The sequence below is a fragment of the Lipophrys pholis genome (genome assembly GCF_963383615.2).
Source record: "Lipophrys pholis genome assembly, contig: SCAFFOLD_136, whole genome shotgun sequence".
In the NCBI taxonomy this organism is placed as follows: domain Eukaryota; kingdom Metazoa; phylum Chordata; class Actinopteri; order Blenniiformes; family Blenniidae; genus Lipophrys; species Lipophrys pholis.
This window is the reverse complement of record NW_028291854.1, coordinates 20,408-42,218: the sequence shown is the minus strand read 5'-3', so window position 1 is coordinate 42,218 and position 21,811 is coordinate 20,408. Positions and strand designations below refer to the sequence as shown.

Here is a 21,811-nt window from a genome sequence, read left to right as displayed (position 1 = left end):
CAGTAGCTCCACCTCCAGGAGGCGTCTATCAGACAGTAGCTCCACCTCCAGGAGGCGTCTATCAGACAGTAGCTCCACCTGCAGGAGGCGTCTATCAGACAGTAGCTCCACCTCCAGGAGGCGTCTATCAGACAGTAGCTCCACCTGCAGGAGGAGTCTATCAGACAGTAGCTCCACCTCCTGGCGGAGTCTATCAGACAGTAGCTCCACCTCCAGGAGGAGTCTATTAGACAGTAGCTCCACCTCCAGGAGGAGTCTATCAGACAGTAGCTCCACCTCCAGGAGGCGTCTATCAGACAGTAGCTCCACCTCCAGGAGGCGTCTATCAGACAGTAGCTCCACCTGCAGGAGGCGTCTATCAGACAGTAGCTCCACCTCCAGGAGGCGTCTATCAGACAGTAGCTCCACCTGCAGGAGGAGTCTATCAGACAGTAGCTCCACCTCCTGGCGGAGTCTATCAGACAGTAGCTCCACCTCCAGGAGGAGTCTATTAGACAGTAGCTCCACCTCCAGGAGGAGTCTATCAGACAGTAGCTCCACCTCCAGGAGGCGTCTATCAGACAGTAGCTCCACCTCCTGGCGGAGTCTATCAGACAGTAGCTCCACCTGCAGGAGGAGTCTATTAGACAGTAGCTCCACCTCCTGGCGGAGTCTATTAGACAGTAGCTCCACCTGCAGGAGGAGTCTATTAGACAGTAGCTCCACCTCCTGGCGGAGTCTATTAGACAGTAGCTCCACCTGCAGGAGGAGTCTATTAGACAGTAGCTCCACCTGCAGGAGGAGTCTATTAGACAGTAGCTCCACCTGCAGGAGGAGTCTATTAGACAGTAGCTCCACCTCCTGGTGGAGTCTATCAGACAGTAGCTCCACCTCCTGGTGGAGTCTATCAGACAGTAGCTCCACCTGCAGGAGGAGTCTATTAGACAGTAGCTCCACCTGCAGGAGGAGTCTATCAGACAGTAGCTCCACCTGCAGGAGGAGTCTATTAGACAGTAGCTCCACCTGCAGGAGGAGTCTATTAGACAGTAGCTCCACCTCCTGGTGGAGTCTATCAGACAGTAGCTCCACCTGCAGGAGGAGTCTATTAGACAGTAGCTCCACCTGCAGGAGGAGTCTATTAGACAGTAGCTCCACCTCCTGGTGGAGTCTATCAGACAGTAGCTCCACCTCCTGGTGGAGTCTATCAGACAGTAGCTAGATGGTGAACTTTACTCTACCTCCACCTTGTCAGTCGTACTACTGACATGATTGTCAGTAGTACTACTCATGTCAGTAGTGCTAGGTGGTACCACCACTCATGTTAGTAGTACTACTCATGTCAGTAGTACTCCGTGGTACCTTGCTGTCGTAGTCGGCGGTGTTGACGCAGGCCCGGAGAACGTGGAGCAGCGAGTCCACCAGACCTTCACAGCAACGCAGCTGACTCCTCGCCTCCTCCCCCGCTGAGCTCAGGTTCCTAGACACACACACACACACACACACACACACACACACACACACACACACACACACACACACACACACACACACACACACACACAGAATGAGCATGAGCATGAGCATGAACTGCAGTACCAGGATTCCACCACACGGGGGGTTCAAACCTGCCTAGAGACAGTAAAGGAGGAGCCGTTGTCCAATCGGAAGCTTCCGCTGCTAATGGAGAGCTGACACGATTAGACACTCCCACAATGCATTGCTGCAGCATCCATCACTGCATCACAGCAGTGTGTGTGTGAGGAGAAAACATTGTGTGTGTGTGTGTGTGTGTGTGTGTGTGTGTGTGTGTGTGTGTGTGTGTGTGTGTGTGTGTGTGTGTGTGTGTGTGTGTGTGTGTGTGTGTGTGTGTGTGCAAGGAATTATTTTATAACTGGTTGAAGTACTGAGACAGTTTCTGTGTAAATATTGTGATATGTACAGTACATATCACACATGTACAGATGGTGTACAGGCGGTGGTTTGCTGATGGTGTTATACAGGTGTTGTACAGGTGTTGTACAGGTCGTGTACAGATAGTGATTTACAGGTGAGGTTATACAGGTGTTATACAGGTGGTGTTATACAGGTGGTATACAGGTGATATAGAAGTGGTGTACAGGTGTTATACAGGTAGTGTACAGGTGGTGTTATACAGGTGTTTTACAGGTGTTATACAGGTGGTGTAGAGATGATGTTATACAGGTGGTAATTTACAGGTGGTGTTATACAGGTGGTGTACAGGTGACTCACCTGAGGCAGCTGGTGGTGTTATACAGGTGGTGTACAGGTGATGTAGAAGTGGTGTACAGGTGTTATACAGGTGTTATACAGGTGGTGTACAGGTGATGTAGAAGTGGTGTACAGGTGTTATACAGGTAGTGTACAGGTGGTGTTATACAGGTGGTGTACAGGTGTTATACAGGTGGTGTAGAGATGATGTTATACAGGTGGTAATTTACAGGTGGTGTTATACAGGTGGTGTACAGGTGACTCACCTGAGGCAGCTGGTGGTGTTATACAGGTGGTGTACAAGTTATATAGAAGTGGTGTACAGGTGTTATACAGGTGGTGTACAGGTGTTATACAGGTGGTGTAGAGATGATGTTATACAGGTGGTAATTTACAGGTGGTGTTATACAGGTGGTGTACAGGTGACTCACCTGAGGCAGCTGGTGGTGTTATACAGGTGGTGTACAAGTTATATAGAAGTGGTTTACAGGTGTTATACAGGTGGTGTACAGGTGATGTAGAAGTGGTGTACAGGTGTTATACAGGTGTTATACAGGTGGTGTAGAGATGGTGTTATACAGGTGGTGTAGCAGTGACTCACCTGAGGCACCCGGTGGTGTTATACAGGTGTTTTACAGGTGTTATACAGGTGGTGTAGAGATGGTGTTATACAGGTGGTGTAGCAGTGACTCACCTGAGGCACCCGGTGGTGTTATACAGGTGTTTTACAGGTGTTATACAGGTGGTGTAGAGATGGTGTTATACAGGTGGTGTAGCAGTGACTCACCTGAGGCACCCGGTGGTGTTATACAGGTGTTTTACAGGTGTTATACAGGTGGTGTAGAGATGGTGTTATACAGGTGGTGTAGCAGTGACTCACCTGAGGCACCCGGTGGTGTTATACAGGTGTTTTACAGGTGTTATACAGGTGGTGTAGAGATGGTGTTATACAGGTGGTGTAGCAGTGACTCACCTGAGGCACCCGGTGGTGTTATACAGGTGTTTTACAGGTGTTATACAGGTGGTGTAGAGATGGTGTTATACAGGTGGTGTAGCAGTGACTCACCTGAGGCACCCGGTGGTGTTGCGCAGCAGGAGTGAGGACTGGAACTTGACCTTGTGCTCGTCCCGATGCGTCAAGCTGCTCCAGCCAGAGTGAGGAATGACCACGGTGTTGGTGAGCGTGCTCAGAGCGTCTCTGATGATGGTCATCTTCACTGCGTCGCAGGACGACAGGTTCCACAGGACGCCTGTACAGGGACAACGTATCAGCCAACACAGGACGCCTGTACAGGGACAACGTGTCAGCCAACACAGGACGCCTGTACAGGGACAACGTATCAGCCAACACAGGACGCCTGTACAGGGACAACGTGTCAGCCAACACAGGACGCCTGTACAGGGACAACGTATCAGCCAACACAGGACGCCTGTACAGGGACAACGTATCAGCCAACACAGGACGCCTGTACAGGGACAACGTATCAGCCAACACAGGACGCCTGTACAGGGACAACGTGTCAGCCAACACAGGACGCCTGTACAGGGACAACGTGTCAGCCAACACAGGACGCCTGTACAGGGACAACGTATCAGCCAACACAGGACGCCTGTACAGGGACAACGTATCAGCCAACACAGGACGCCTGTACAGGGACAACGTGTCAGCCAACACAGGACGCCTGTACAGGGACAACGTATCAGCCAACACAGGACGCCTGTACAGGGACAACGTATCAGCCAACACAGGACGCCTGTACAGGGACAACGTATCAGCCAACACAGGACGCCTGTACAGGGACAACGTATCAGCCAACACAGGACGCCTGTACAGGGACAACGTATCAGCCAACACAGGACGCCTGTACAGGGACAACGTATCAGCAGCCAACACAGGACGCCTGTACAGGGACAACGTATCAGCCAACACAGGACGCCTGTACAGGGACAACGTATCAGCCAACACAGGACGCCTGTACAGGGACAACGTATCAGCCAACACAGGACGCCTGTACAGGGACAACGTGTCAGCCAACACAGGACGCCTGTACAGGGACAACGTATCAGCCAACACAGGACGCCTGTACAGGGACAACGTATCAGCCAACACAGGACGCCTGTACAGGGACAACGTGTCAGCCAACACAGGACGCCTGTACAGGGACAACCGATTGAAGCTGTACATGCTGGTGTGAATCAGACTCAGTCACCAGTTGATGTATTGATCCTCCTCCTGTTACTACCTGGAGTACTTTTGATTGTTTTCATATTAAAGGCCAGTTTTTAAACCAACTAAACTAAACTAAACTAAATAAACTAAAATGAACTAAAGAAAAGAAAAGAAAGAAACTAAACTAAATAAACTAAATAAACTAAATAAGCAGCTCAGACCAGAAAACCATCAACCAATCAAATCCTTCCTTTTCTACACATCCATTCTGACCAGCCGTCAACTTTTCGTTTCCTGTTAGAATTACAGGATTACTAGGATTACAGGATTACTAGGATTACAAGATTACTAGGATTACAAGATTACTGAATTACTAGGATTACAGGATTACCAGAATTACAGGATTACTAGGATTACAGGATTACTAGGATTACAAGATTACTGAATTACTAGGATTACAGGATTACCAGAATTACAGGATTACTAGGATTACAGGATTACTAGGATTACAAGATTACTGAATTACTAGGATTACAGGATTACCAGGATTACCAGGATTACAGCAGTACTGAATTACTAGGATTATAGGAGTACTAGGATTACTAGGATTACAGGATTTGTGGATTACAGGATTACAAGGATTACTATGATTACAGGATTACTAGGACTACTCGGATTACAGGGCAGCAGACACCACATACCGGTGACGAGCTCTCGGACGTCGTTGTCGGTGGTCTTGCGGAGGAGGCGGAGCAAAGCCGGCACACCGCCGCAGTTCCTCAGCGCGACCTTGTTGTTGTCGGTGGCTTTGCCGTAGACCAGGTTCCTTAGGGCTCCGCAGGAACTCTTCTGGACCTCCGACACCTTGTGGTCCAGCAGGTCCACCAGGTGCTGGATCCCCCCCAGGTGACTCACCTGGAGACCAAGACAGTGTGAGGGCCAGGAACTAACTCCCCATGGACTAACTCCTCAGGATGACACCCAGGAACTAACTCCCCCTGAACTAACCCCCCCATGGACTAACTCCTCGTGATGAAGAACAGGAACTAACTCCTCACGGACAAACTCCCCATGGACTAACTCCTCATGATGAAGCCCAGGAACTAACGCCACATGGACTAACTCCTGCTAATGAAGCCAAGGAACTAACTCATCATAGACTAACTCCTCACGATGAAGCCCAAGAACCAACTCTTCACGGACTAACCCCTCATAATGAAGGCCAGGAACTAACTCCTCATGGACCAACTCCTCACGAGGAAGTACAGGAACTAACTCCCCATGGACTAACTGCTCACGATGAAGCCCAAGAACTAACTCCCCATGGACTAACTCCCCAGGAACTAACTCCCCATGACCAACTCCTCATGACTACCCCCCCCCCCCCCCACAACGGACTAACTCCCCGTGGACCAACTCCACATGGACCATCTCCTCATAATCTATGTCCAGGAACTAACTCGTCATGGACTAACTCCTCACAATGAAAGCCAGGAACTAACTCCGCATGATGAATTACAGGAACTAACTCCTTATGGACCAACTCCTCACAATGAAGCAAAGGAAATAACCCTCCATGGACTAACTCCCCAGGAACTAACTCCTCATGACTACCCCCCCCCCCCCCCTCATGGACTAACTCCTTGTGGACCAACTCCTCATAATTTATGCCCAGGAATTAACTCCTCATGGACGAACTCCATGAGTAACTCCTCATGGGTTAGGGTGATTAATGCCCCATGAACCAACTCCTCATGACTAAACCCTCATGGACTAACTTCCCGTGGATTAACTCCCCATGGATTAACTCATCATGGACTAACTCCCCATGGATTAACTCATCATGGACTAACTCCACATGGACTAACTCCTCATGATGACGCCCAGGAACTAACTCCCCATGAACTACCTCCTCATGGACTAACTCCATGACTAACCCCTCATGAACTAACTCCTCATGGTAGTGACCAGCATTAACAATGAGAAAGAACAGCCTCAGACTAAGAGGACGATGGTTTCTTGCTCACAGAGCCATTGTGCCTCCAGCTCCTCACCAAGCACAGAGTGCCATGTTTTCTGGAGCTGCTCTGGAAGCACAGAGCGACATGTTTCCTAGAGCAGACATCGCTCTGGCTGCGAGTCCTGAACCGATAAAGCCCTGAGAAGGACTGACAGACTGATCCCAACACTCGGTCTGTCACGTCACGTCTCTCCTACAATGTGACAAACAAGCAGCTTCATTAACTCTGAGTCGGAGTTGCACCATTAAACTGACACCTCCAGAAAATCCCCTCTGGAAAACATCCTGTCAGTCCTTCTCAGTGATGTTGGTGATAAACCGTTTCTCTGAGCCCTCGGAGTCAGGAGATGGTTGTCATAGTAACAGTCAGGGATGTGGTCTGGTCCTGTCGTCCCTCCAGACCCCCCTCACCTCCAGCTTCACCCGGTTGTCTCCGTAGCACAGGTGCTGCAGGTAGGCGGCGGCGTTGGCCTGGACGGACGGGAAGTGATGCTGCAGCATGTGGATGACCTCCGGCAGCTCTGGATCACGCCACGCAAACTCTCTGAGGACCAAGAGGAAGAGGGGTCAGCTCTCTTAGGGTTAGGGTTGGGTTCTGATTACATTCTAGCAGAGTGTTAGAGGAGGAAGATGCTCTATAATATTATGTTAGAGGAGGAAGATGCTCTATAATCTTATGTTAGAGGAGGAAGATGCTCTATAATCTAATGTTAGTGGAGGAAGATGCTCTATAATATTATGTTAGAGGAGGAAGATGTTCTATGATCTGATGTTAGTGGAGGAAGATGCTCTATAATATTATTTTAGAGGAGGAAGATGCTCTATAATATTATGTTAGAGGAGGAAGATGCTCTATAATATTATGTTAGAGGAGGAAGATGTTCTATGATCTAATGTTAGTGGAGGAAGATGCTCTATAATATTATTTTAGAGGAGGAAGATGCTCTATAATATTATGTTAGTGGAGGAAGATGCTCTATAATCTAATGTTAGAGGAGGAAGATGTTCTATAATCTGATGTTAGTGGAGGAAGATGCTCTATAATCTAATGTTAGAGGAGGAAGATGCTCTATAATATTATGTTAGAGGAGGAAGATGCTCTATAATCTAATGTTAGAGGAGGAAGATGCTCTATAATATTATGTTAGAGGAGGAAGATGCTCTATAATCTAATGTTAGAGGAGGAAGATGCTCTATAATATTATGTTAGAGGAGGAAGATGTTCTATGATCTAATGTTAGTGGAGGAAGATGTTCTATAATCTAACGTTAGTGGAGGAAGATGCTCTATAATCTAATGTTAGTGGAGGAAGATGCTCTATAATATTATGTTAGAGGAGGAAGATGCTCTATAATATTATGTTAGAGGAGGAAGATGTTCTATGATCTAATGTTAGTGGAGGAAGATGCTCTATAATATTATGTTAGAGGAGGAAGATGCTCTATAATCTAATGTTAGAGGAGGAAGATGCTCTATAATATTATGTTAGAGGAGGAAGATGCTCTATAATCTAATGTTAGAGGAGGAAGATGCTCTATAATATTATGTTAGAGGAGGAAGATGTTCTATTATCTAATGTTAGTGGAGGAAGATGTTCTATAATCTAATGTTAGTGGAGGAAGATGCTCTATAATATTATGTTAGAGGAGGAAGATGCTCTATAATATTATGTTAGAGGAGGAAGATGTTCTATGATCTAATGTTAGTGGAGGAAGATGCTCTATAATCTAATGTTAGTGGAGGAAGATGCTCTATAATATTATGTTAGAGGAGGAAGATGCTCTATAATATTATGTTAGAGGAGGAAGATGTTCTATGATCTAATGTTAGTGGAGGAAGATGCTCTATAATATTATGTTAGAGGAGGAAGATGCTCTATAATCTAATGTTAGAGGAGGAAGATGCTCTATAATATTATGTTAGAGGAGGAAGATGCTCTATAATCTAATGTTAGAGGAGGAAGATGCTCTATAATATTATGTTAGAGGAGGAAGATGTTCTATGATCTGATGTTAGTGGAGGAAGATGCTCTATAATCTGATGTTAGAGGAGGAAGATGTTCTATAATATTATGTTAGAGGAGGAGGATGCTCTATAATCTTATGTTAGAGGAGGAAGATGCTCTATAATCTAATGTTAGTGGAGGAAGATGCTCTATAATCGGATGTTAGAGGAGGAAGATGTTCTATAATCTGATGTTAGTGGAGGAAGATGCTCTATAATCTAATGTTAGAGGAGGACGACGTTCTACAATCTAATGTTAGTGGAGGAAGATGCTCTATAATCTAATGTTAGTGGAGGAAGATGCTCTATAATATTATGTTAGAGGAGGAAGATGCTCTATAATCTAATGTTAGAGGAGGAAGATGCTCTATAATATTATGTTAGAGGAGGAAGATGTTCTATAATCTTATGTTAGAGGCGGAAGATGCTCTATAATCTAATGTTAGAGGAGGAAGATGCTCTATAATATTATGTTAGAGGAGGAAGATGCTCTATAATCTAATGTTAGTGGAGGAAGATGCTCTATAATATTATGTTAGAGGAGGAAGATGCTCTATAATCTAATGTTAGAGGAGGAAGATGCTCTATAATCTAATGTTAGTGGAGGAAGATGTTCTATAATATTATTTTAGAGGAGGACGACATTCTATAATCTAATGTTAGAGGAGGAAGATGCTCTATAATCTAATGTTAGAGGAGGAAGATGCTCTATAATCTAATGTTAGAGGAGGAAGATGCTCTATAATATTATGTTAGAGGAGGAAGATGCTCTATAATATTATTTTAGAGGAGGACGACATTCTATAATCTAATGTTAGAGGAGGAAGATGCTCTATAATCTAATGTTAGAGGAGGAAGATGCTCTATAATCTAATGTTAGAGGAGGAAGATGCTCTATAATATTATGTTAGAGGAGGAAGATGCTCTATAATATTATGTTAGAGGAGGAAGATGCTCTATAATCTAATGTTAGAGGAGGAAGATGCTCTATAATCTAATGTTAGAGGAGGAAGATGCTCTATAATATTATGTTAGAGGAGGAAGATGCTCTATAATCTAATGTTAGTGGAGGAAGATGCTCTATAATCTAATGTTAGAGGAGGAAGATGCTCTATAATCTAATGTTAGAGGAGGACGACGTTCTATAATCTAATGTTAGAGGAGGAAGATGCTCTATAATCTAATGTTAGTGGAGGAAGATGTTCTATAATATTATGTTAGAGGAGGAAGATGCTCTATAATCTAATGTTAGAGGAGGAAGATGCTCTATAATATTATTTTAGAGGAGGAAGATGTTCTATAATCTAATGTTAGAGGAGGAAGATGCTCTATAATCTAATGTTAGTGGAGGAAGATGTTCTATAATCTAATGTTAGAGGAGGAAGATGCTCTATAATCTAATGTTAGTGGAGGAAGATGTTCTATAATATTATGTTAGAGGAGGAAGATGCTCTATAATCTAATGTTAGTGGAGGAAGATGTTCTATAATATTATGTTAGAGGAGGAAGATGCTCTATAATCTAATGTTAGTGGAGGAAGATGTTCTATAATCTAATATTAGAGGAGGAAGATGCTCTATAATCTGATGTTAGAGGAGGAAGATGCTCTATGATCTAATGTTAGAGGAGGAATGTGCTCTATAATTTGATTGTAGAGGAGGAAGATGCTCTATAATGGTCACTGACAGTAATCTGATTCTTGTAATAGTACAAAAGTGACAGTTTAGTTCCATTATATTCAACCGTATGAATCCGTTGAACCAGATGAACCAGATGAACAAGATGAACCAGATGAACAAGATGAACCAGATGAACAAGATGAACAAGATGAACAAGATGAACCAGATGAACAAGATGAACAAGATGAACAAGGTGAACCAGATGAACAAGATTAAAAAGGTGAACCAGATGAACAAGGTGAACCAGATGAACCAGATGAACAAGATGAACAAGATTAAAAAGGTGAACCAGATGAACAAGATGAACCAGATGAACCAGATGAATCAGATGAACCAGATGAATCAGATGAACCAGATGAACAAGATGAACAAGGTGAACCAGATGAACTGTATGAACCAGATGAACAAGATGAACCAGATGAACCAGATGAACTGTATGAACAAGATGAACAAGATTAACCAGATGAACCAGATGAACCAGATGAACAAGATGAATCAGATGAACAAGATGAACCAGATGAACCAGATGAACCAGATGAACAAGATGAATCAGATGAATCAGATGAACAAGATGAACAAGATGAACCAGATGAACCGTATGAACCAGATGAACTGTATGAACTGTATGAACTGTAGGAACCAGATGAACCAGATGAACCAGATGAACAAGATGAACCAGATGAACCAGATGATTTGTATGAACTGTATGAACCAGATGAACCAGATGAACCAGATGAACAAGATGAACAAGGTGAACCAGATGAACCGTATGAACCGTATGAACCAGATGAACTGTATGAACCAGATGAACAAGATGAACCAGATGAACTGTATGAACTGTATGAACCAGATGAACTGTATGAACCAGATGAACCAGATGAACCAGATGAACAAGATGAACCAGATGAACCAGATGAACTGTAGGAACCAGATGAACCAGATGAACAAGATGAACCAGATGAACCGTATGAACCGTATGAACCAGATGAACTGTATGAACTGTATGAACTGTATGAACCAGATGAACCAGATGAACTGTATGAACTGTATGAACAAGGTGAACCAGATGAACCAGATGAACCAGATGAACTGTATGAACTGTATGAACCAGATGAACCAGATGAACAAGATGAACCAGATGAACCAGATGAACAAGATGAACCAGATGAACCGTATGAACCAGATGAACTGTATAAACTGTATGAGCTGTATGAACCGTATGAACCAGATGAACTGTATGAACCAGATGAACAAGGTGAACCAGATGAACTGTATGAACTGTATGAACCAGATCAACCAGATGAACCGTATGAACCAGATGAACAAGATGAACCGTATGAACCAGATAAACAAGATGAACCAGATGAACTGTATGAACCAGATGAACAAGATGAACCAGATGAACTGTATGAACCAGATGAACAAGATGAACAAGATGAATCAGTTGAACCAGATGAACAAGATGAACCAGATGAACCAGATGAACAAGATGAACCAGATGAACAAGATGAACAAGATGAACAAGATGAACCAGATGAACCAGATGAACCGTATGAACCAGATGAACTGTATGAACTGTATGAACCAGATGAACAAGATGAACCGTATGAACCAGATGAACAAGATGAACCAGATGAACTGTATGAACCAGATGAACAAGATGAACCAGATGAACCAGATGAACCGTATGAACCAGATGAACTGTATGAACTGTATGAACCAGATGAACCAGATGAACAAGATGAACCAGATGAACTGTATGAACCAGATGAACAAGATGAACAAGATGAACAAGATGAACAAGGTGAACCAGATGAACTGTATGAACTGTATGAACTGTATGAACCAGATGAACAAGATGAACAAGATGAACCAGATGAACCAGATGAACCAGATGAACCAGATGAACAAGATGAATCAGTTGAACAAGATGAACCAGATGAACCAGATGAATCAGATGAACCAGATGAACCAGATGAACCAGATGAACCGTATGAACCAGATGAACAAGATGAACCAGATGAACTGTATGAACCAGATGAACAAGATGAACCAGATGAACAAGATGAACTGTATGAACTGTATGAACTGTATGAACCAGATCAACCAGATGAACCGTATGAACCAGATGAACAAGATGAACCAGATTAACTGTATGAACCAGATGAACAAGATGAACCAGATGAACTGTATGAACCAGATGAACAAGATGAACAAGATGAACAAGGTGAACAAGATGAATCAGTTGAACCAGATGAACTGTATGAACAAGATGAACAAGATGAACAAGATGAACAAGGTGAACCAGATGAACAAGATGAACAAGGTGAACAAGGTGAACAAGGTGAACCAGATGAACAAGATGAACAAGATGAACCAGATGAACAAGGTGAACAAGGTGAACAAGGTGAACAAGATGAACAAGATGAACAAGGTGAACAAGGTGAACAAGGTGAACCAGATGAACAAGATGAACAAGATGAACAAGGTGAACAAGATGAACAAGATGAACAAGATGAACAAGATGAACCAGATGAACAAGATGAACAAGGTGAACAAGGTGAACAAGATGAACCAGATGAACCAACCTGGGGTCCTTGTGGATGCTCTCGATGGACGGCGTTGGACTGATGGCTCGCTCAACCAGACCTGAGTGGTGGTGGGAGAACGAGTCCACGTACACGGCGGCGGAGTTCAGTCCGTAGCTGCTTCTTTGGTACGGCAGTGTGCTGCAATGGCTTGTGGTCCGTGGGAGGGTCCCCATCCCTCAGGGAATGAACACATGAATTAAAAGTCAGACGGGTCAGGACCTTCCTACCAAGTGTCCTACCACAACACTGAAACTTTAACTGAAGCAAAGTAAAAGCTCTCTTTAGATCCTCCAGGATCAAACTCCTCCAAGCTTTCAGCCTCAAATCATCCTGGAAAGATTCAGTTACCAAACGGCTAAACAGATGAAGGCTTTCCACCTGATTAACTTCCACCTCAGGGAGGGAGGTAATAATCTGGGGGGGGGGGGGGGGTCTGTGTAATGCAGTGAAGGTTCATCACCACATTCAGCACAAAGCCAGATAACGAGCTGCTCATTGCAACCAGCCTGTTGAAGCAGGGAGACCTGGAGAACATGCAGGGCTGCACCTCCAGGACCTGAGTAATGATTGAAAATGTCTCCTCAGGTAAATGTTCCTGAACTCCTGCTGTCACTGTTCACAGAAAGTCAAACTAGACGATTGTTCAGGTTTCAGTATTCTAAAGTGAAATCCATATTGAAGCATCATGAAGATAAAGTGACCTTGTTCACTGCTCTGAGTGGTCCTGATGGAGGTGCAGTACCTGTGTTGCTCCTGTAGAGGGAGCCCTGGGGGTCATGGGTGGGGCTGTGGTACATCGGGCTGTGGAACACTGGGGTCATGTGACAGTCTGGAGACAAGGCTGCTCTCAGCTCAGGGTCCATCTGACCTCCGTGACCTCCGTGACCTGCGTATGAGCTGTGTAGACCTGCAACAAACAAACAAACAAACAAACAAACAAACAAACAAAGTTTACATGCAAACTTGAAACACCTTGAAATGAAGTGTCTGTCTGTCTGTCTGTCTGTCTGTCTGTCTGTCTGTCTGTCTGTCTGTCTGTCTGTCTATCTATCTATCTATCCATCTCGGGTGGAGGAGGAGCATTTATTGACCCGCTGTCGATACACCAGCAGTTGATTATTAGGTTATTATTGTTGTTGTTGTTGTTGTTATTATTGTTAGTATTATTATTATTATCGTTGTTGGTGTTGTTAGTATTATTATTGTTGTTATTGTTATTATTATTATTATTATTATTATTATTATTATTATTATCGTTGTTATTATTATTGTTAGTATTATTATTATTATCGTTGTTGTTATTATTGTTAGTATTATTATTATCATTGTTGTTGTTGTTGTTGTTGTTGTTGTTGTCAACATTCTTGGAACCTTTAATGTTCAACAACATTCTGATGTTGTTTTCTGTTGCTGGTTGTTTTGTTTTGGAGGAACAGGAAGTGGATAAGTTCCTCTTTTTAAAAGGGCTTCAAGTTAGAAGACGTCAGGTTGGGGCTGCTCACCAGATAAACTCACTAACAACCTAATCTGCTGCTGTAATCTGGGATTATGGATGAGCAGGATCCCTGGGAGTCAGGATTGAGGAGATGGACCAGGCCACTTAGCACGGCACGCACACACACACACACACACACACACACACACACACACACACACACACACACACACACACACACACACACACACACACACACACACACACACACACACACACACACACACACACACACACACACACACACACACACGGTGGATGGAGCTTGTAGAAAGGAAGAGAGCAGCATGAGGGAAAGTTCCATGATGATCACATCCTGAAGCTCCACAGGGCTTCAAGATGGAAACACCCCTGTATGGGTCAGTGGGCGGAGCTTAGGGCATGGGATTGTGGGGTCATGGGATTGTGGGGTCATGGGATTGTGGGGTCATGGGATCGTGGGGTCATGGGATCGTGGGGATGGGGGGTTGTGGGGTTGTGGGGTCATGGGATCGTGGGGTCATGGGATTGTGGGGATGGGGGGTTGTGGGGTCATGGAGTCGTGGGGTCATGGGGTCGTGGGGTCATAGGGTCGTGGGGTTGTGGGGTTGTGGGGTCATGGGCTCGTGGGATCATGGAGTCGTGGGGTTGTTGGGGTCATGGAGTCGTGGGGTTGTTGGGGTCATGGAGTCGTGGGGTTGTTGGGGTCATGGGATCGTGGGGATGGGGGGTTGTGGGGTTGTGGGGTCATGGAGTCGTGGGGTTGTTGGGGTCATGGAGTCGTGGGGATGGGGGTTGTGGGGTCATGGGATCGTGGGATCGTGGGGATGGGGGGTTGTGGGGTTGTCGGGCCGGGGGCTCGTGGGGCAGGGGCCGGGCGGCGGTTACACTGACCTATCAGGCTGTCAGGCCGGGGCAAGGCGTTCCTCTGGTACAGGCCGTAGGGGTCGGCGCCGTAGGCCAGCGGCTGGCTCTGCCGGGGCAGCGTGGAGCCGTAGTGCTGCGGTACTGCCGTCATGCCCGAACGCAGCGGCGAGCCGGTCAGAGCACCCCCCTCCATCAGGGACAGGGTGGAGCCCAGCCGGCCCCCCCTGTCGCCCAGGGCCTGGCCGGGCGGTGAGCCGGGAGACGGGCAGGATGGTGGCATGCCGGTGGCGGGGAACACGGCGGCCAGCGGCCTGGGCTCCGACAGGACAGGCGAGTTGTACGTACTGCCTTGAGACGTCCGCAGGGAGACGCGGGAAGGAGAGACGGTGCCGGCCCCCGGAGACTGGCTCCGCGAGGGGAGGGACGCCATCCTGCGTAACACCCGGCTGGACGCCTGGGCAGGAGTCAAACACACAACCTGTTACCGTCACATCCTGCTCCCGCCTCTGCTGAGGTCAGAGGTCATACAACACTGTACTGCTCCACTTCAGGAACTCATCATGAAGTACACACTGCTACTGCACCGTCACTATTCATCCTGGAATCTGTCTTAGTAACAGTGAGACATTGAAGGACGTTTCACTCATTAGAATAAAGGTTTTCTATGTCTGTTAGTTTATTCTCCACAACAAGCCTGGAAGTAATCACTCAACACAGGAAGAAACTCCTGAGATCAGTCATGTGACCCTGGAGGACCCTGGAGGACCCTGGAGGACCCTGGAGGACCCTGGAGGACCCTGGAGGACCCTGGTCATGTGACCCAGCAGGACCCTGAAGGACCTTTGTCGGACCCTGGTGGACCCTGGAGGACCCTGGGTCATGTGACCCAGGAGGACCTGGAGGACCCTGGAGGACTCTGGAGGACCCTGGTCACGTGACCCAGGAGGATCCTGAAGGACCTTGGAGGACCCTGAAGGGCCCTGGTGGACCCTGGAGGACCCTGGTGTACCCTGGAGGACCCTGGGTCATGTGACCCTGGAGGACTCTGGAGGACCCTGGTCATGTGACCCAGGAGGACCCTGAAGGGCCTTGGAGGACCCTGGAGGACCCTGGTGGACCCTGGAGGACCCTGGAGGACCCTCAAGGACCCTGGGTCATGTGACCCAGGAGGACCCAGGAGGACCCTGCAGGACTCTGGAGGACCCTGGTCATGTGACCCAGGAGGACCTTGAAGTACCCAGGAGGACCCCGAAGTACCCTGAAGTACCCTAGAGGACCCTGGAGGACCCTGGAGGACCCTAGAGGACCCTGGAGGGCCCTGCGACCATGTGACTCTTCACCATTGAAGGAAGAGTGAATAACTGGAGCAGCTCATTGTCCAGCCAGCTGCTGCAGGACGCACATCTGGGCCCCGTTTCCATGACAACATTCCTCCTGACAACACCTAGGTGTTGTTTGGATGGCAGCAGCAGACACACTGACACCATGTAGTTAGTTTGCCAGGCCACAGGAGGGCGGTGTTGCTTGTTTTAGTAATGAAAGCACAGAGACGTGTGCAGAGAACAAAAGATTAGAAACGTGAACAAAATAAAGAGAAGCGACGTTCTAGTGACTGATGAGGAACCGGACGCTATCTGAAATGATTAAACTACTGATATGGACAAGAAAACTAGAATACGACCGCCAGTCAAACCCTGTTGGTTTACTGGGGGGGGGGGGGGGTGGGGGGGGGGGGGGGGGGGCATGCTCAGTCACAGGCTCCGCCCCCATCAGTCTCTGCACTGATCAGCATTAACCCCTCAGTACAGGACAGACTGATCAGCATTAATCCTTCATTACAGGACAGACTGATCAGCATTAATCCCTCATTACAGGACAGACTGATCAGCATTAATCCCTCATTACAGGACAGACTGATCAGCATTAACCCCCTCAGTACAGGACAGACTGATAAGCATTAATCCCTCAGTACAGGACAGACAGATCAGCATTAATCCCTCAGTACAGGACAGACTGATCAGCATTAACCCCCTCAGTACAGGACAGACTGATCAGCATTAATCCCTCATTACAGGACAGACTGGTCAGCATTAATCCCTCAGTACAGGACAGACAGATCAGCATTAATCCCTCAGTACAGGACAGACAGATCAGCATTAACTCTTCATTACAGGACAGACTGGTCAGCATTAATCCCTCAGTACAGGACAGACAGATCAGCATTAACTCCTCATTACAGGACAGACAGATCAGCATTAACTCCTCATTACAGGACAGACTGATCAGCATTAATCCCTCAGTACAGGACAGACAGATCAGCATTAACCCCTCATTACAGGACAGACAGATCAGCATTAACTCCTCAGTACAGGACAGACTGATCAGCATTAATCCCTCAGTACAGGACAGACAGATCAGCATTAACTCCTCAGTACAGGACAGACTGATCAGCATTAACTCCTCATTACAGGACAGACTGATCAGCATTAACTCCTCATTACAGGACAGACAGATCAGCATTAATCCCTCAGTACAGGACAGACTGATCAGCATTAACTCCTCATTACAGGACAGACTGATCAGCATTAACTCCTCATTACAGGACAGACAGATCAGCATTAATCCCTCAGTACAGGACAGACTGATCAGCATTAACTCCTCATTACAGGACAGACAGATCAGCATTAATCCCTCATTACAGGACAGACTGATCAGCATTAATCCCTCAGTACAGGACAGACAGATCAGCATTAATCCCTCAGTACAGGACAGACTGATCAGCATTAATCCCTCAGTACAGGACAGACTGATCAGCATTAACTCCTCATTACAGGATAGACTGATCAGCATTAAGTCCTCATTACAGGACAGACAGATCAGCATTAATCCCTCAGTACAGGACAGACAGATCAGCATTAACCCCTCATTACAGGACAGACTGATCAGCATTAACTCCTCATTACAGGACAGACTGATCAGCATTAATCCCTCATTACAGGACAGACTGATCAGCATTAATCCCCCTGTACAGGACAGACTGATCAGCATTAATCCCTCATTACAGGACAGACTGATCAGCATTAATCCCTCATTACAGGACAGAATTATCAGCATTAACCCCTCAGTACAGGACAGACAGATCAGCATTAACCCCTCAGTACAGGACAGAATTATCAGCATTAATCCCTCAGTACAGGACAGACTGATCAGCATTAATCCCTCATTACAGGACAGACTGATCAGCATTAATCCCTCATTACAGGACAGAATTATCAGCATTAACCCCTCAGTACAGGACAGACAGATCAGCATTAACCCCTCAGTACAGGACAGAATTATCAGCATTAATCCCTCATTACAGGACAGACTGATCAGCATTAATCCCTCATTACAGGACAGACTGATCAGCATTAACCCCTCAGTACAGGACAGATTGATCAGCATTAACCCCTCAGTACAGGACAGAATTATCAGCATTAACCCCTCAGTATAGGACAGACTGATCAGCATTAATCCCTCATTACAGGACAGACTGATCAGCATTAACTCCTCATTACAGGACAGACTGATCAGCATTAATCCCTCATTACAGGACAGACTGATCAGCATTAACCCCTCAGTACAGGACAGACAGATCAGCATTAATCCCTCATTACAGGACAGACTGATCAGCATTAACCCCTCAGTACAGGACAGACTGATCAGCATTAACCCCTCAGTACAGGACAGACTGAGCCCCCCGCAGGCCGGTCAGCATTAATCCTGTCTTGTCCAGTAACAGGAGGTGAGAAGGAGCTCCTCTACAACCAGAAAACAGTGAACTGATTCTCAAACATCTGAGTCAAACGTTTTACTGTGTTACTACCAAAAGCACCCGTCAGTGACCTTTACCCCCTGCTGAGGCTGAGTCAGTGACCTTTACCCCCTGCTGAGGCTGAGTCAGTGACCCGTCAGTGACCTTTACCCCCTGCTGAGGCTGAGTCAGTGACCTTTACCCCCTGCTGAGGCTGAGTCAGTGACCCGTCAGTGACCTTTACCCCCTGCTGAGGTTGAGTCAGTGACCTTTACCCCCTGCTGAGGCTGAGTCAGTGACCCGTTAGTGACCTTTACCCCCTGCTGAGGCTGAGTCAGTGACCTTTACCCCCTGCTGAGGCTGAGTCAGTGACCCGTCAGTGACCTTTACCCCCTGCTGAGGCTGAGTCAGTGACCTTTACCCCCTGCTGAGGTTGAGTCAGTGACCCGTCAGTGACCTTTACCCCCTGCTGAGGCTGAGTCAGTGACCTTTACCCCCTGCTGAGGTTGAGTCAGTGACCCGTCAGTGACCTTTACCCCCTGCTGAGGTTGAGTCAGTGACCCGTCAGTGACCTTTACCCCCTGCTGAGGCTGAGTCAGTGACCCGTCAGTGACCTTTACCCCCTGCTGAGGCTGAGTCAGTGACCCGTCAGTGACCTTTACCCCCTGCTGAGGTTGAGTCAGTGACCTTTACCCCCTGCTGAGGCTGAGTCAGTGACCCGTCAGTGACCTTTACCCCCTGCTGAGGTTGAGTCAGTGACCTTTACCCCCTGCTGAGGCTGAGTCAGTGACCCGTTAGTGACCTTTACCCCCTGCTGAGGCTGAGTCAGTGACCTTTACCCCCTGCTGAGGTTGAGTCAGTGACCCGTCAGTGACCTTTACCCCCTGCTGAGGTTGAGTCAGTGACCCGTCAGTGACCTTTACCCCCTGCTGAGGCTGAGTCAGTGACCCGTCAGTGACCTTTACCCCCTGCTGAGGCTGAGTCAGTGACCTTAACCCCCTGCTGAGGCTGAGTCAGTGACCCGTCAGTGACCTTTACCCCCTGCTGAGGCTGAGTCAGTGACCCGTCAGTGACCTTTACCCCCTGCTGAGGTTGAGTCAGTGACCCGTCAGTGACCTTTACCCCCTGCTGAGGCTGAGTCAGTGACCCATCAGTGACCCGTTAGTGACCCGTCAGTGACCCGTCAGTGACCTTTACCCCCTGCTGAGGCTGAGTCAGTGACCCGTCAGTGACCTTTACCCCCTGCTGAGGTTGAGTCAGTGACCCGTCAGTGACCTTTACCCCCTGCTGAGGCTGAGTCAGTGACCCATCAGTGACCCGTTAGTGACCCGTCAGTGACCTTTACCCCCTGCTGAGGCTGAGTCAGTGACCCATCAGTGACCCGTTAGTGACCCGTCAGTGACCCGTCAGTGACCTTTACCCCCTGCTGAGGCTGAGTCAGTGACCCGTTAGTGACCCGTTAGTGACCCGTCAGTGACCCGTCAGTGACCTTTACCCCCTGCTGAGGCTGAGTCAGTGACCCATCAGTGACCCGTTAGTGACCCGTCAGTGACCCGTCAGTGACCTTTACCCCCTGCTGAGGCTGAGTCAGTGACCCGTTAGTGACCCGTTAGTGACCCGTTAGTGACCCGTCAGTGACCTTTACCCCCTCCTGAGGCTGAGTCAGTGACCCGTTAGTGACCCGTCAGTGACCCATCAGTGACCTTTACCCCCTGCTGAGGCTGAGTCAGTGACCCGTCAGTGACCTTTGCCCCCTGCTGAGGGTGTAGGAGTGTGGGGGTGAGGCCTACCTGCCCAGAAGCTTGCCCCTCGGCTCTGGGGCTCCGGGACAAGGAGGCCCGTGGTTCTGAGCGTACCACAGTGTGGCTGCTGTAGTAACTGTCCTGGTAGCCGCTGTCGGAGTAGGAGGTCATCTGGGCCGAGTGACCTCCGGAGCCTGGAGGGGTCAAAGGTCACATGTGTTCAATGTCAGTTACTACACACACTGATGACTCAGCAGTTTCTAACAGTTTCTAACAGGAACCATCAGTTTCTAACAGTTTCTAACAGGAACCATCAGTTTCTAACAGGAACCATCAGTTTCTAAAAGTTTCTAACAGGAACCACCAGTTTCTAACAGGAACCACCAGTTTCTAACAGGAACCATCAGTTTCTAAAAGTTTCTAACAGGAACCACCAGTTTCTAACAGGAACCACCAGTTTCTAACAGGAACCATCAGTTTCTAACAGGAACCATCAGTTTCTAACAGGAACCACCAGTTTCTAACAGTTTCTAACAGGAACCATCAGTTTCTAACAGGAACCACCAGTTTGTAAAAGTTTCTAACAGGAACCATCAGTTTCTAACAGGAACCACCAGTTTCTAACAGGAACCACCAGTTTCTAACAGGAACCATCAGTTTCTAACAGGAACCACCAGTTTCTAACAGTTTCTAACAGGAACCATCAGTTTCTAACAGGAACCACTAGTTTCTAACAGTTTCTAACAGGAACCACCAGTTTCTAAAAGTTTCTAACAGGAACCACTAGTTTCTAACAGTTTCTAACAGGAACCACCAGTTTCTAACAGGAACCACCAGTTTCTAACAGGAACCACCAGTTTCTAACAGTTTCTAACAGGAACCACCAGTTTCTAACAGTTTCTAACAGGAACCATCAGTTTCTATTAGTTTCTAACAGGAACCATCAGTTTCTAACAGTTTCTAACAGGAACCATCAGTTTCTAACAGGAACCACCAGTTTCTAACAGTTTCTAACAGGAACCATCAGTTTCTATTAGTTTCTAACAGGAACCATCAGTTTCTAACAGTTTCTAACAGGAACCATCAGTTTCTAACAGGAACCACCAGTTTCTAACAGTTTCTAACAGGAACCATCAGTTTCTAACAGGAACCACCAGTTTCTAACAGGAACCACCAGTTTCTAACAGGAACCACCAGTTTCTAACAGGAACCATCAGTTTCTAACAGGAACCACCAGTTTCTAACAGGAACCACCAGTTTCTA

At 46.9% G+C, this 21,811-nt stretch overlaps 1 protein-coding gene across 1 annotated transcript in view; it reads right to left on the bottom strand.

Moving 5' to 3' along the window:
• LOC308128428 (plakophilin-4-like) overlaps nucleotides 1–21,811 on the bottom strand; it is a 54,391-nt gene that overhangs the window by 13,253 nt on the left and 19,327 nt on the right. The window contains exons 6-13 of the mRNA XM_080494123.1: nucleotides 20,597–20,742; nucleotides 15,041–15,467; nucleotides 13,415–13,579; nucleotides 12,670–12,847; nucleotides 6,810–6,942; nucleotides 5,080–5,293; nucleotides 3,275–3,458; nucleotides 1,339–1,456 (exon numbers count right to left, since the gene is read on the bottom strand). Coding sequence (XP_080350249.1) covers nucleotides 1,339–1,456; nucleotides 3,275–3,458; nucleotides 5,080–5,293; nucleotides 6,810–6,942; nucleotides 12,670–12,847; nucleotides 13,415–13,579; nucleotides 15,041–15,467; nucleotides 20,597–20,742 — 1,565 coding nt within the window. The remainder of the gene's footprint in view (nucleotides 1–1,338; nucleotides 1,457–3,274; nucleotides 3,459–5,079; nucleotides 5,294–6,809; nucleotides 6,943–12,669; nucleotides 12,848–13,414; nucleotides 13,580–15,040; nucleotides 15,468–20,596; nucleotides 20,743–21,811) is intronic.